Source organism: Poecilia reticulata, linkage group LG1 (assembly GCF_000633615.1).
Source record: "Poecilia reticulata strain Guanapo linkage group LG1, Guppy_female_1.0+MT, whole genome shotgun sequence".
Taxonomy (NCBI): domain Eukaryota; kingdom Metazoa; phylum Chordata; class Actinopteri; order Cyprinodontiformes; family Poeciliidae; genus Poecilia; species Poecilia reticulata.
The window spans coordinates 4395050-4410846 of record NC_024331.1 but is presented as its reverse complement, the minus strand read 5'-3'; the positions used below and the strand labels follow the sequence as shown (position 1 = coordinate 4410846).

General features: G+C 38.4%; 1 protein-coding gene across 1 annotated transcript in view; it reads right to left on the bottom strand.

Moving 5' to 3' along the window:
- Positions 1-1977: 1977 nt before the first annotated feature.
- mfng (MFNG O-fucosylpeptide 3-beta-N-acetylglucosaminyltransferase) overlaps positions 1978-15797 on the bottom strand; it is a 23773-nt gene continuing 9953 nt past the window's right edge. The window contains exons 3-8 of the mRNA XM_008435692.2: positions 14560-14662; positions 10926-11079; positions 7231-7316; positions 4549-4714; positions 4370-4455; positions 1978-2487 (exon numbers count right to left, since the gene is read on the bottom strand). Coding sequence (XP_008433914.1) covers positions 2427-2487; positions 4370-4455; positions 4549-4714; positions 7231-7316; positions 10926-11079; positions 14560-14662 — 656 coding nt within the window. The 3' untranslated portion in view covers positions 1978-2426. The remainder of the gene's footprint in view (positions 2488-4369; positions 4456-4548; positions 4715-7230; positions 7317-10925; positions 11080-14559; positions 14663-15797) is intronic.

Here is a 15797-nt window from a genome sequence, read left to right as displayed (position 1 = left end):
AAGATGCTGATATAAATCCATTCCTAGAGTAGATTAATGAGTGAAGGACTCATTGAGAAGGTTCATGTGTAAACTGAAAGCCATTTATGTTTCAGGGTCCGTCTTATTTAATTGAGCAGAAATCCTTTTAATCGAACATTTTTATTGTGAAATACAAAGTGTCTGTTCTTTTTTGCTTTGTACTGTTATTTTCTGATAAACCCAAATCAAGTCCTTGGTGTCACGTAAGGATAAATTACATGTAGTTTAAATGCATACAGTCAAGGCAGGCCGGAAGTTTCGGTGAATTTTGTGATTCTCGAAGCAACATGCTTCGACTTAGGCATGAATTATATACGCATCACTGCTGGCCACCCTTAGCCTTAACAATAAAATATTAATTTAGTTTCATATGTCAAGCAAACACACACAAAGGGATGAGACAATGAAACTTTATATAATAATCTGGATGTTTCTATAAGCGCAGACACAAAGATTTGTTTCTCAAATAACTTTCAAACATATCTCAGTCAAACCCATCAGACCAAATCTGATGGGTGAAACCTGAAAAAAACAAATTACCATTAAAGATCTGCACTATTAACTCTTTAGTAAGGAATTGTTTCACTGAAATGCATTCAGAGGAGGTATCTCACTATAACAAGAAAGTTTTTCATTAAAACAAGAAAACTCTCGTGTTAAAGAGATACTAAACTCATTGGAACGTGAAAATATTCTCATTATAGATGCAAAACTTGATGAAATTTGAAAACCGCTATATATATAGAACTAGTTAACACGACAAACTTTCTCATTATTACAAGATACAAAACTCGTTGAAACAAAAAAACTCATTTTAACGAGATGTAACTACTTTCCTCTAACAGGTGATGACTTATGTCTCTTTTTCTTTTTACCCCGTTTCTTCTAGAAAACATCTAAAAAGAAATTGATGACTATCTTAGTGTTTTGTTACAATGTATCTTATTTACAGAAAAAGATTTTTCGATTTTACTGAGATATGTCTCGTAATAACTTCTTAAAAGTCTTGTTATGATGTGAAAGTTTTCTGAATTGAAGTCCAAGCTCTGGCAGTTAAATGCTTCCATACTTCAACATCTTATTTCCCGCTGATAAATTGTGAAACACACTGAATTAAACAAATGAAGGGGGAAGGGGGGAAACCCATCACTTTTCCCATCAATCGATTTTACATTTCCCATCAACTCAACTTCCTATTTACTCCTCTCAAGTGGGCCTGCATGCTCCCATCCTTATCTCTTAAAGTCACACGCTCATTCACACTCTTTCCAAACTAACTTCCGTCTTCTGCAGGCAAGGTCAGACGCGGACAGCGTTATTTGTATTCATCACGTCTCCATTCACACCAAACAAGCAAACTACGGGCCGGCGAGCCGCAGCAGCAGCAGACGCAGCGCGGTGTCATCACTCTCCTCAGGTGCTCTCCTCATGGCCCCCGCCGTTCATTCCTACCCTAACGCCTGATTGCGTGCATATCATCGCGCGGTTGGTATTCTGAACCCGACCTGTCCGGCTTGATGAGATTTCCCTGCGAACGCGGGCTGCTTTCTTTTCTCAACAGGAGACTGGGAATGTCGGTTGCTCTCATCATCGAGTGTTTTGTTGTCAATGTGAAGGAGGGGAGGCAAGATGGGGGGATGAATTTCAAAAATAAACATGACAATCAGGGATAGAGTGGAAGAGCGTTTTACTCTCGGGCGCTTTTCCGCCTCGAGGTGTTCAGGAATGCGGCTGACGCGTAGCAAACAGAAAGGAAAGGAGGAGGAGGCGGTGGGCAGCGAGACAGATGGAGAGGTGGAGGGAGGAAGGGAGGAAGTGAGAAAATAAAGGAGAGGATGAGAGGTTTGGCCGAGGGAGATGTGAGTCAAGGCGGTTCATTGTGTGCAAGGCTTCATGCTGTAGGTGCAAGGACGATATCTCCTTCAGAACAGTAAACACACCACGACGCCGCGTTCAGCTCGGCCCATAACAGGTCGCATTACTTTATTGCTACCCGCATTGATTAATGAACATTGTTGACAATTAGAATCATAATTCACATTAAAAAAAGTAATTTCTGTTGAACTGAAACATTCTTATCCAAAAAAACTCTGCCAACAAGTCATGAAAATCTTGGAAAAACAATCACATATTTGTTCCCTTTATTAAGTGCTTACGTTACAATAAAAAGAGACAAAACATTGTTTTTTTGGAGGAGACTTCTTTACAGAGCTTTACGCTGAATATCCAACGCATTCATGAGTTGTGGGAGAACACAGTTTCATCATGTTGAATATTTGGTTCGACCCCAGTTCCTTCTGTGTTCCATGAAAATAAATCATGTTTTTTTTTTTCCTCTGCGCAGAAAAATAAAAGCATCCAAGGAACGATTCTTTCTTTCTACCCAGCAGGGAAAGAGCTTTCTCTCAAGTGACCGGAGGACACCAGCTGGTGGAAGGATACAGGATGCAGTGGACAGTTTTAAACCTGCAGAAAGTAAAGAGTCACGTTAACGCCAGCAGGTCTTCAAATATTAGTCCGCAGATTGGCTTCACTTATAACCTGATGGTGATTCAGACCTGTGAGGATCAATCAATCAATCAAATTTTATTTGTATAGCACATTTCAGCAGCATAGTTATGGTAGCTGATCTTATTTCCTGTTATAACCTGAGCCAGTGGGAGCATATAAATACTGAAAAGAAGGGGTCCTAGGATTGAACCTTGGGGTACCCCACATGTGGCCTTTGACCTCTCTGATGAGAAGTTTCCGATTGAAACAAAGAAATCCCTGTTCTTTATGTAAGATTCAAACCAGTGGAGCACTGGACCGGAGAGTCCGACCCAACTCTCCAGTCGATTCAGTAAAATGTCGTGGTCAACAGTGTCGAAAGCTGCACTGAGGTCCAACAGAACCAGCACTGTGGTTCTCCCACAGTCTGTATTTATATGGATGTCATTGAACACTTTTACAAGGGCCGTCTCCGTGCTGTGGTGAGCACGAAAACCAGACTGGAAGGAGTCAAAGCGATTCATTATTGTTAGGAAGTTATTTAATTGTTTAAAAACAGCTTTTTCAATAATTTTGCTGATGAATGGGAGGTTGGAGATCGGCCTGTAATTCTGCAGCAGKGATTTGTCCAGATTGTTCTTTTTTATCAGTGGTTTGATAACTGCTGTTTTCAAAGCCTGGGGGTTAAACACCTGAGGAGAGCGATGAGTTCACTATTTGGATCAGATCAATGGCTACGACAGGCAAAACTTTCTTAAAGAAATGTGTGGGTAGGACATCCAGACAGCAGGAACTGGAGCTTAATTGACTTATAATTTCTTCTAGGGCTTTATAATTAAGTAGTTGAAATTTTGTCATTGTTCCTTCATTTGTTTTGTTTGGGCATAGCATAGTGTTGCAGTAATCAGTGTAACTACAGATTAATTCATGGATGAGTTTCTCAACATTTTGCTGGGATATTAGTCCTAGAAATGTTCTTCAGGTGATAGAAGGCCAGCTTTGTAATTGTCTTTATGTGTCCCTGAAGGTTCGAACCCAGATATCAGGTCTGACCAATGTAGTTGGTGCAATAAAAGTGTTTCCATTACAGTTTTGCTAAATAAATCTATTTTAACACGTCATCCTAGTGCAAAAACGTCTTACACAAGAAAAAACACAAGATTTTCCAAAATTGCTGTACTTCCATTAAAAAAAAATTATTTTCATAATTTGAGTTTAAGCAATTCTAGGTTTAATGGAAACATCAGCTATAGTTGGATGCTGAGCTGAGATCCATTAATACCAGGATTGTGGTTCTTCCACAGTGTGAACCTTGATTCTAGTTGTCTTCACTATCATCAAACGTCTTCTGCAGTAGTGCTCGTTACATTCCCTGTGACTTTATCCTGCCCTCTAAAAGCAGTAAAGACTTCTTCTTCACCTCAAGGCCACCGTATCTCGTGCATTTAACATTTTCTCATGAACACACCTGTACTGCAGCTTGGTGTGAGTGAAATTTTCCAGTATCCCCAAATTTTGTTTTTTAAAATTTGATTTACTTCAAATAACATGCCAGATATCAGGAAAGTACAAGCACAGCTCAAGGCGATGTTTTTTTTTTTTTTGCACCATAACCTTTCTGTAACGACTTGAACAATTTTACCATTAGCAAACACGAGCCGTGGGAAGTTCAACAGTTCACAGAAACAGCCTGAGTCTCTCTCGCACGTTGCTAGTCTACTGTGCGCGCCCACCAAGACCACACAGCTGCTGCCCGAGGCTTCGGTGGAATTCAAAGACACTAAATACGTTCATTTAGACAGTAGGACACTGCTCACATATCTCTCTCATTTACAAATGAATGGAAGGAGACACTAACCTGGAGGGGTCCTCCTCCTTAGAAAAGCTTCCCTTTACCTCGATGCTGTTCATCTTATTCTCAAACATCCCATAGCTCAGGGTTACCTGCAGAGAACAAATGCAAATACGCACAGCAATAAGAAAAGGAGCAACCGAGTCGGTTTCTGCGCGTTCGGCTGGGATTGTGTGTCGCCGTACCTGCTGGGGGAGGCTTCTTTGACTTATTAGAAGCAGGTTTTCTAGATGTGAATGGAACAAAGGACAGTGGACCATAGCGACGCCCAGCATCTTCTCGACAATAAAGCCCACAGTGCAGTCGTCTGGGAGACGGATCCTGGCCGATGTCCGCTCAAAGTGCGGGCCGCTGGAAGAGATTGCATTTTTAGAGAAATTTGAATTTTGCTCTTTTAGGTGAAAACTTTCTCCCTGAAAAGTTAACTTTGATCGTAGAGGGGCATTTCAGGTGAATTTGGATTTTGTGGTCCATTAACTATTCATTACTTGTATTTTAGTGCTGCCCCCCTCCCCACAGAACTTAGTACTTTTGGTCTGGTTCCCCCCTGGGCAGCCATTAATCTCACGTCTTTGAATGCAGCATAAATAAAGTCTTACAGACAGCAGAGATTTGCATTGGACTCCTGTTTTGTGTCTTATGCTGTTTAATACGCCTTATTAGTTCATTTTCTTAACCCTTGTGTTTACAAATGGGGTCCAACCAACCCCACACACGTAAAACTTGTATCATTTGCCACAGTCCTCTACATTTGCCTCAGACCTCGCACACCAGGCACGTGCAGAGGGCGGWGCTGGGGTTGCTTGAGCACCTGCCCGTTTTGCTCCTCTCCCCCAAGTGCCCTTTTGGTCAATTATTATTATTTTTTTTTTTTGTATTTTTATTTTCTAAGCCCTCTTCTGACACATAACATGTACTAAAATTATTTGTTTGCTGTTGGTTTTTTTTTTTTGTACAACATAAGCCCTCCGGTCACCTTGTTACCTTTGACCTTTTGCCCGTGACGCATGACGCAGTTGCCTCTCCGCAGTGAGATAAGGCGGCTAACTGGAGCTCAACGTAGTGAACGTTCCAGATTACAGAACAGGTTTTGGTGAATTAAAAAAAAACGTTTTTGGTGAATAAAGTGCAGTAGACTTGCTGCTTGTCAGATGATGGAAAACGTTGAAGTATCGTTTCTGCTTCAGCTCAGAGTCGTGGTTTAAGCAGAGAGGTAATGAAATACAACAGACACTGACAGGCCTCTGCGTCTGCCTTTCTCTGAAGAACTACTGAGCGGGAGGAGACAGCCAGGTGAGGAGAAACTGTTCTTATCTATCGATTCAGTGTTTTTATCATACAGACATTAGGCTGTTGATGTGCTATTAGCTAGCTGCTAGCTAACAACTTTGCTAGCAAAGCAAGATAAATAAAAAGCTTCTTCCCTGTATCGTTAATGACAGTGGTCATTCTTCAGTATCGCTTATGCGATAGGGGCACATCGCCCATCCTAAACTTATCATATGTCTTCTAATTTCCTTTGCTGCATAATGTACATCGCATTTATTCTGGCGTTAAGTAAATGTATCTTGAAGGAAAATAGCACTTAAGTAAAAGTTCAACAAGGATATTCATTTAAAATTAAAAATAACTCACCCTGAATTACCATGCTAGATATAATGAATGTAATAAAAGTGTTAATGAAGGGGAAAGAACTCAATCCAGACTTTAAGTAAGTTTAGGGTCTGGTTCGCAGAGTATGAATTACATTTTTTTTCTCCCCCAATTATTTGATGAAAAAAAAAAAAAACTAACCTCAGTTAAGTAAAATAAAATTGTAATCAAAACTTTTGGAATTGTAATGATTTCTTTTTTAAAAACAAAACATTTTGTTTAAAAAACTTTTTTTTTAATTAAATAACTCATTTTTGTCTCGTGAAATTAAAAAGTTGTTTGCCAAACAAACTTTTATTTGCACACATCAGAAATATTTTGTTGCGATTTTGCCCCCAACGTCATGTGAGAATCACAAGCAAAACTTTGAGTCACAAACAGAAACTTAGAATAGCAAGAAAAGATTTCTGACATGCACAAATAAGTTTGTTTTGCAAATAATTTTTTCACTTCATGAGACAAAAATGTGTGATTTTAATTTTTTAAAAAGTTTTTTAAGCAAAACTCAGTAGGCTTTTCTTATGGTGACATGCATTAACAATTAAATTTTTGCTTTTGTTTTTTTCTTTTTCCTGCAGTTCCACCTTAAAGTTTGATGCAGCTCTGCTTCCAGAATGGACCATCTTAATCTCCACTGCAAGTGCAGCAAACAGGCAGCTCTTTTTATAGATTACAATCACTAAAAGGTTGCATTGTGCCCTTGTTTATATTTTTAATAGTGTAATTCTGTAAAGACAAAATATGTCTGGTGGTCCAGCTCTGATTTACATATCTTGTTAAATTGCAGGTTTGAATATTGCAATACTTTCCTATAACAAAACAGACCTGCAGAAAGAAATTACTAATAAAATATCTTACATATGTATAGTTGTATGCTCTATAGATTTTCCTTAGCTTTGATTGTATATCTCACAATTTAGTTATTTATCATTGTTTATTAAACTCTGAAAGCTGAGTGGCTTTGTTAATATTCTGTCCTAGAATGCGGTTAGATGGGCCCTTTTTTTTTTTTTTGAGCACCTGCCCCTTTAGTGGTCTCTGCACGGCCCTGTCGCACACACAAGGGTTAAAATAAAAAGCTGCAGGTTAACACAGCTACAAATATTTGCTTCCCTGTGAGAACTCTCATTTGCAGGAACGCGCATCATATTGGCTGCGTGCTTCAACGAAACATACATTCATACACACGTTTTTTTTTTCATATTTATCTATACCTGGCCCAAGGAGACATCTTTTCTGCCAGCCTTCGACTCAGACAGAACCCGGCACCTCCTGTGGCGAACCAGAACCGTACGTTCACCTGACAGACAGCACACGGACGCACGATCAATTCAAATACAGAGAAAATATACAAATATCTTTTTTTCATTATTATTTTACAATAAAAAAAGGTTTAAAAATAAATGTCCTCATTTTTAAACATTAAAAAGAAGGCTTAAACCAGCTCAGTAATCTAATACGTGACACATACATCCCCTACATGCTGGCAGATAATTACATCATGAATATGGTCAGATTCTGTTGTCTCATACATATCACCTCTGAAAATGTGATATGTACTGAAAAACAAAGGTTTTTCAGTTTATCCTTAAATAACCACTTTACCACTCATCAGATTCACAAGAAATTATACAGATTAGAAAAGAAGCTCCGCCTTAATTTCATCAATTAGGACTATGTTAAAACTGTTAAGTAAATTTGTCCTGTCTCTCACACAGAACGTCAGAAGAAATGTCTCTGTCATGCATGACAGCATTTAGCTTTTCTATTATTTGCACGTTTCCCTCCCCCAAAAACCAGATTACTATAAGCTCTTTCTATCCTATTTCCTAAGGCAGGTTGTGTCATTTTATTCAGTACTGTATAAAACAGTTTCTTACTGGCATATATAAAGCTCAACATATAGCAATATTAGGTCTGCAGACGGACATTTCTCTTCTTAGAACTCTGTGTATTTTATGTTTTCCCCCTTTGTTCTGTTTTACATATTCTACTTTTTTTAATTTATCCTGTTCATTTAACTTGTATTTTAAGATTTTTACAGACAAATTTACAGACAGGTCAATTATTTTTGCCTTTAATTTTTACTTATAGCTTTAAACTTACAAACAACAAAGTCCAAGTAACCATTTGGACTAAAGCTTTTTAGATTTCACATAATATCAATAAACAATGTCAATGCATTCACTTCCAGTGTTATTTTAAGTTTATTACATTTAAATTCACCCATCCATTGGCTGCAGAGTTGTGGGAGTAAATCGATGGGTGGATGAAACCTGATTTTTCTTTCTTTACAGACTATCTTTCTCTCATTATACTGTTAGAAAATGGTTACATTTTGTAAAAGCTACATACTGCAGCTTTCAGGAGCAAAGTTCAATTTGTCATCTGAACACTAAAAAAGTACAACAAAGCTTGGCCGTCCACCAAGGCTGAACATACAGCCAGAGCTAAAATGAAACAGTTTTAGCTAAACATATTCATGTTGACTATGGTGGCCTAGTCAAAGTCCACCCTAAATCCACTTGAAAATAGCTGCATATAGAGGCTCTCCATCCAATCTGCCTAAACTCGTTCTGTTGTAAAAATGTTAGTCTCTCCATGTGCAAATGTGGTAGAGACGTACTGCAAAAAAAGAAAAAACCTGCAGCTGTAACTGCAGGGAAAAGTGGTTCTGCAGAGAGACTGAATACAAATGCACATCAAACTGCAGACTTGTATTTATACGGATATTTGAAGCTTGTGTATCTTTTTCCTTCAAAGTTATGAAGGACTCTGAGTTTGTCTTTCACTGTAAACCCTAATAAAGTTCATTAAAGTATTAGATTGTAATGAGCCAAACTGCAAACTTCAAGGAATCTGAGTGCTACTGCTGGCAGCGTATACATTCAGAAATGCAATACTTTCTGTAAATTACTTTCATTGAATTTTAAACTGCTTACACCATTCCTTCACTATTTCATCCCAGCCCCTATTTTAATTTGGTTATTTCTTTGTTTCTTTATTTTCCTCTGCTTTCTTTCTCTCCCCCACCCCATCATTTCTTCCATCCCCCCGCTGCTTCTTAATAGTGCCAGGAAATCGAAAAGAGACGTACAGCTAGTAGATACCAAAAAAAGAGAGAGAGAGAGAAGGGAGGGGTAGAGGGAGAGGAGCCTGACATTTGTCTTTATTTTCTCCTCCAGAGAATGAGCGAGCTAAAGGAAGGAAAGAGAGGGAGCAGGAGAGTAACAGGAAGCAAAGACTAATAAAGATCTGTTTTCAATATAAATGGATGCAATCAGAGCAGAGAATGTGACACCAAAGAGATGAAGAGAGCAATTTCGAGATACGAACAAGAGATTGAAAAGTGCAGAGAGCTTACTGAAATCATGATGCACTTAAACGCAACATAGGCATTAATTCTGTTAGCTTGTGGACGAATTTGTGCATACAAACGCACACACTCTCACACTCAGACATGAATAGATCTATGCTCATTACTACCCTGACACCCAGCACCTGTTGTGTATTTAAAGAGACCTCATTGTTTGTGTGCAGCGCTGCTTTTGTGTGCATTCAAATCAGACGCTAATCACTCAAAAATGCTCCCCAGGTGAGCCGATGTCACAAACACAAATTATTTGCATTCCTCTTTTCTGGTGCCCAGTGGCTGAGCTAATGGATTTTGAATGACTGCTATAAATATTTAAATATTTTAAAGAAATTGCGTACCATGACTAAAGTTCATAAAAACGTGGCAGGATTTTTCAGACATACTGAGCCGACCGGAATAAAAGAGCCACACACTCAAACTGTATAGTCTATAAGCGTGTCCATGTTGTTATGTTGAAAGATTTTTATTTTACTTTTAATAAAATACTTACTGGTAATATACACAATAACGCAGCATAAATACTTTTTCCAAACGGCGCTTGTAACATGGCTGCTCAAAAAGATCTACAGTAGCCTACAGGAAAAAGTCAGTGATGTCTATCCTCACACTAAAACCACGAAAAGTCGTCTTTTTCTGGGTCTGAATTAAACAGCCTTTGCGTTACTTCGCGACACATTTTGTCGGTCTCTCTTTTTTGTTGCCGCTCTCAATGTCACGTTGGTCACTAAACAGATTCACTGTTGTGCTGACTGTCCTCTTCAGCACGCAGCAGTCCAGTCTTTGGTAAAAAGTCATCTATTGGCCGCAACGCAGTGTGCAGAGTGTTTGAAGAAATTAGCGGTTAGTGGTCCAGAAATTACGGTATTTATGTGTTTCTTTGCACTATGTTACAATGGTGGGCATACATCTACTAATCTGCTAACTTGCTAACAGTGGAATAAGTTTTTCATTTAGCACCTTTTTGAATTTTAGCTAGCTTTAGCTTACTTTTAGCTAACTTTTTAAAATATATTTTACTGATTTTCAACAGGGCTAAAAGGCCGTTGAATGAGGTTACAGACATATTAAGCATGTCTTGCTCAGGATCAGGGTAAAACACAAAAAGCAACATAAAATCAAGTAGTACATAGACTGTCATTATTAGTTTCTCTCTCATCCACTAAATTATGTTGGAAAACATTTTCCCAGTCTTCCACTGTAGCGGTTGAGTTTTATTCATTCTTGCTGTAACACTTAGCTAATGTTAATAATTAGTAAAATGAATCTTTTACTACCTGTACCCAGCACTGCTATGTTGCCTAGAAAATTTGTGACAAACCTTCAAGTGTTTTTTTTTTATTTCAGTATATTTCCCACATACAAGATGTTATTGACTTATGTAATTATTCAATTAAAATAAATATATGTAATTTTAGTCTTTAGCTGCCTTTATTTATTCTTAATGTATCACTACAACAAGGCAAAGGTATTAAAGTTTTTTATTGAAATTCAAGAAATAAAAAAAGCGAAGAGCACAGTAAATAGTCAGCATACCGTTTTATTTCTGTCCAGCAGTTCGTGAGCAGTGATGGGTTTGTCCAGACTCGGCTTGCCCACGTAGATGTCGCCCTCCTGGGGGAACGTTGAGAGCAGAGAGAGGAGGCCCTCGGGGTTCACATAGTTATCATCGTCTACGTGGCAAAACCACCTGCAGAAAAACACAACAAAGGGAAAAAAAAACTTGCACCTTTTTGGATATTTGCAGCCAGGCACATTAACGCTTTCAAAAGTGCTTTTTCACTATGTTGGCTCATTCTTGCAGCACTACCGAGAAGACAATGTGCAACAACTAAACCAAGTAATGACTGAAGTCAACAGTAAAACTTTATAGTACATTTTTTGTTACTGCTTTGCATTTATTGTTTTAAGCTTAAACTGACAATGTGTGAACACTATGGAGCCGTTGATTTGTATGCTAGAGATCCTTGAGCGTTAGAAAAGCTGCTGTCATGAGAGTCTTATTGGAGCAGTTAGTTGGTCAACTATTCATCTTGAGGAAAAACAGAACATAAGCATTATAATCCATCTCCAGTTAGTGCCCCAATTATTCCTCTGTGATTGCTTTCTCACCAGAGAACCATGTGAAGTCCTCAGAGTTTTCTGTATTAGCAAACAGAAAACTCATACCAAACCACATTAAGGGCTAGTTTGCGCAAAATATATATCTACATAATTTAATCTAAGTCATTTTAAAGAAGATGGGTTATAAATTCCAGAACCAATAGGCGTGGCTAGAAACCTCATAAAGGCTGCTTTAATCTATTGTGGGACTCTTATTATTATACATATTTCTATTAGCTTTTTGTAGTTTGAAGAGATAAAACTTTACTGTTAAATTCAGACATCAACACAAGTTCCCTTAAAGTTAAAATTTGATATCACTGGGCCACTTAGACACGTATATAGTCATCATGGACTTGAATGTCATGTTAATTTAGGGGTATTAATGGGATTAATCATAACGCTGCAAAGAACTTGACTGATTTTAAGGAACAGTAATTGGGTACATAAGTTTCCAAAGCCTAATCCAACCAGGGTCAAGATTATATATACAGCCTCAAATGTGTCCTTGAATATACTAAGATTTAGTTAAATGTCCCTATAACTAATTCACACACAAACCATGTGTGGATTTTTTAAACCATCAAGAACGTTCTTCAATAATTCTGGCTGCATATTAAATGTGTTACAAAATACATTTTCTCATCAAAAAATCCCAAGCTGGAACCTTTGTATTCATTTGTTCCTGGTATAACCGTAAAGCTGACACACAAGCAACATTTGGAAACAAAAACAATGGACAACAAAATTAACCCTCGGTGAGCCAAGAGCAGCGTATAATTTTTGCTTCAAAATATTATCTGATGGGATGCCGGAAAAGACTGTGGTTGTGTGCAAGTTGTGATAAGAGGAGTTAGCTTACCGCCGGAGATACCATCCCAAAGCTAAACATGTAGCAGCAAACACAGACGTCTCCAATGTCAGCGTACACATTTCAAAAGAAGTATTTTTTTTAAAGGCGTTGCATGAATGATGGGTATAAAAGCCCTTTGCACCAGTCTGATGGTTGAAGAACCTAACTAACAGATTAGAAACAATAAATATATTTGTTGTTGAGTTCATACGTCTATTTATTCAATAGTTTAGTAGTAAAATGGTTTCTGAATTGAAAGTGTTGCTTATTTGGTTGAAACATGGTTTTCAATTAAAATGTGAATAATAGAAATTAATTAATTACAGACCTTGCAATTAACACCATTAAAGATTTTAATCGAGTCCCCACCGCTAGTTCAAACACATAATTACAAACCTAAAACAAATTGAAAATGAGTGCATATAAATGTCTAAATGCCGCTATCTTTACATATAAAAATAGATTTTATGAAAATCCTAACTCCATTACAAAAAGCCCCCTTCTTCCTAACCTCCATCTGCTCTAGTGATAATACAAGACAGGCGTTTTGACTTTAGTTTTATTCCATCTTACTAAAAATTACAATAAATTGTTGGACGTCAGAAACTTGTGTGGTAAACTTGAGCAGCATTTCTTCTCCGTGTCATTTCTTTAACAGAATGCGGGGAGGCCTGACTACAAAAAGTAGAAAAACACGTTTTAATTTAATGACACATAGATGTACAAGGGGAGCTCATAGCACTTTCCTCCCTCCAAGTGTTAGTAAATGAGCTTGGACCGTCACAAAAGCTCTGGAAGGACATAGGATTTTTTTGCAGAGCGGCTCTCGCTATAAAGCTATTTTTGTTCCGGGTTTCCCTCTCTCATCCAAGCATAATTTTTCTGCCATATTAAACCCAGCAATCAAGCAGCTTGATGTACTTCTCCCATCCCAATTAGTGGACATAATGGCAGAGCCCCCTTCTTTTTCTTTCCAGACCAAAAACACGTCATCCACAACATCAGAGTCCAAGTAACAAATCTGTTGGTTCCAAATGAAAATCGTGTCTTCTTTTCTCCCCCCTCTGCCATGCTATCGGCCAACGAGGGCCGTATTCCAAACCAAACAGCTTTAGTCTCCACTTCCACTGGACTTCAGTGAAACCGGTGGATGTTTACTCAGTTTGGGTTGAAACCAGGCTGGGGGAGAAAAAAAAAACCAACAAACAAATCCTTAATTTTCTCTGCCATCGTTCGTCAGGCCCTTGATCACACAAGCAAGCACAAGCTGTTGAATTTGAATGCATTTTCCACAAATAAAACGTATATTTCACACTGCACTGCCTGTGTAATGTTGAGGAGCCTTTATCTGTATTTGTGCTATCTAATGCAAATTTAGGCTGCCAACGAGCAAAATACTGGCGTGTTGCCGAAGATATTCAAATTCACATCCGACAGCAGGATTTTATTATTCTAATGTTGAGTTGTTTTGTGTGAACAAAATGAAAAATGAGGCTCTTGAAGCAAATAAAAAGTGTATGGTATGAATTAGGACGTTATCATGTAGGAGCCACATAAGAAAAATAAATCACCAGGGGTATCTATGGGGAGCCAAATACGTGAAAAAATATTTGCTTCTTTAGAGATGTCTTGTTTTTTTTAAAGGAAAGAAATACTATCCAAAGCAACCTTGTCCTATATGAGAATATATTTGCCCCAAATTTCATAATTAATCACCACACACACACACACACACACACACGTTTGCGTGGCTCTTTGTGCTGACTTTCCATTGACTTCCATTCATTTCTACAGTCTAAACATAACCTTAACCCTAACCAATACTCAATTCACATATTAGTCCTAAACCCCTGACCCAAAAACAGCGTTTCCCGTTGTGGGGACCAGGCTTCGGTCCCCACAAGGAGCAGTAGATCCCCTCAACGTAGTATGTGTCAGGAAAATGGTCCCACAAGGTATTACAAACAAACGCATGCACGCACACACACACACACACACACACACACAGGCATGTTGAATCAGGAAATCACTTAAATAGAACCTGTATGACAACTAAGATTACAAAAAAAGCAAAATGTGAACAAAAAAAATTTCAACAGATGATAATGACATTTATCAGCCTAACAATGGGTACAAAATCATTCCTGTAGTTTTGGGACTTCATCTTTAAATGAACTGTGAGCAGTCTGGTATGTGGTCTGCAGTGCGTCTTACCTCTTGCTTGAGGCCATGAAGCCGTCGTACTCGACGGACATCTTGCAGGACAGAGCCTGCTGGCTGTGATCTGATTGGCATCCCGTTACCACCATGTTATAACCTGAACAACAAAGGGAAGAAAAAATAATTTAAAAAATAATAAGGACAGCTGTAAAAAGATGAGTTCAAAAGGAGAAAAGTGGAAATAAAATAATGCAATTACTTGAGCAGAGAATAAGAAATTAGATAAAGAAACAATGAAAACGTGTTTGGCACAAGCGCCTCGGACAAAATGCGACCCCACATTCGGTCTTCAGCTTTTTCATAAAACCTCTCCACATGATTTTGAGGCCCCAGCGGCAGTGATCTGCTTCCATTTACTCGCAGTCAGCCGCTGATTTAGGGTGATGAGGTCTGGCCTGGCACTTTATGTTTAAATTGACCATCCATTAGCTGTCATATCAGCTGGCGAAATAGACTAGAAATGAGAAGCTGGCTGGAGACGAGGAGCCTGTTTCGAGCATTACAGCGGATGTCAAGCGGTAAATCTGCCTCAGCGTCATCGCGAGCAGCAAATGTGCGAGAGTGGACCGCAAGGTTGTATGTTTTGAGGGGCACGCTGTGTACATGCAGGTGGATGTCCTTCAAATTCGGACTGGCGTGCCTCTCTGCACCTGTCATGCTGAATGAAAGTAGTAAATGTCTGCTCATTCCGTTGGTGTGAGGATGATTTATGTGGGAAAAAAACACTGAAAGGAGATAAGCAGATATAATAGATGTGCCTTAGAGCATCAAGAGCTCGAAGGCACTTTGGGGTCTGCAACCTGCGGCTACATGTGGCTCTATGGCCCCTCCAATGTGGCTCTTAAAAATTTAGATAGGAAATGTTTTTGATCATGGACCAATGAGAAATTATCATTTTAGGAGTTTTTCCATAAGTTCTTTAGCAAAATGTCCATATAGAGACTTTTAAAGTAACTAGCTACTAATATGCTATTTACCTTTCTTGATTTTTTAGATTTATGCCAAAGGCTCACCTCATTCTACAAAATTGTTTTTTTCTCTTGTAATAGATGAGACATTTTGTTCTAAAGTATGAAAACAGAAAAAACAATCTTACTTTAATTTTGACAACTTTCATTAAACATTTTATGTAGTACATGTTTAGCAAATCATTTTTTGCAGCTCCAGGCGAGTGTTATCTTCTAGCAGCTCTTTGAATGGAAGAGTTTGCTGAGCCCTGATCTAGAGAGACT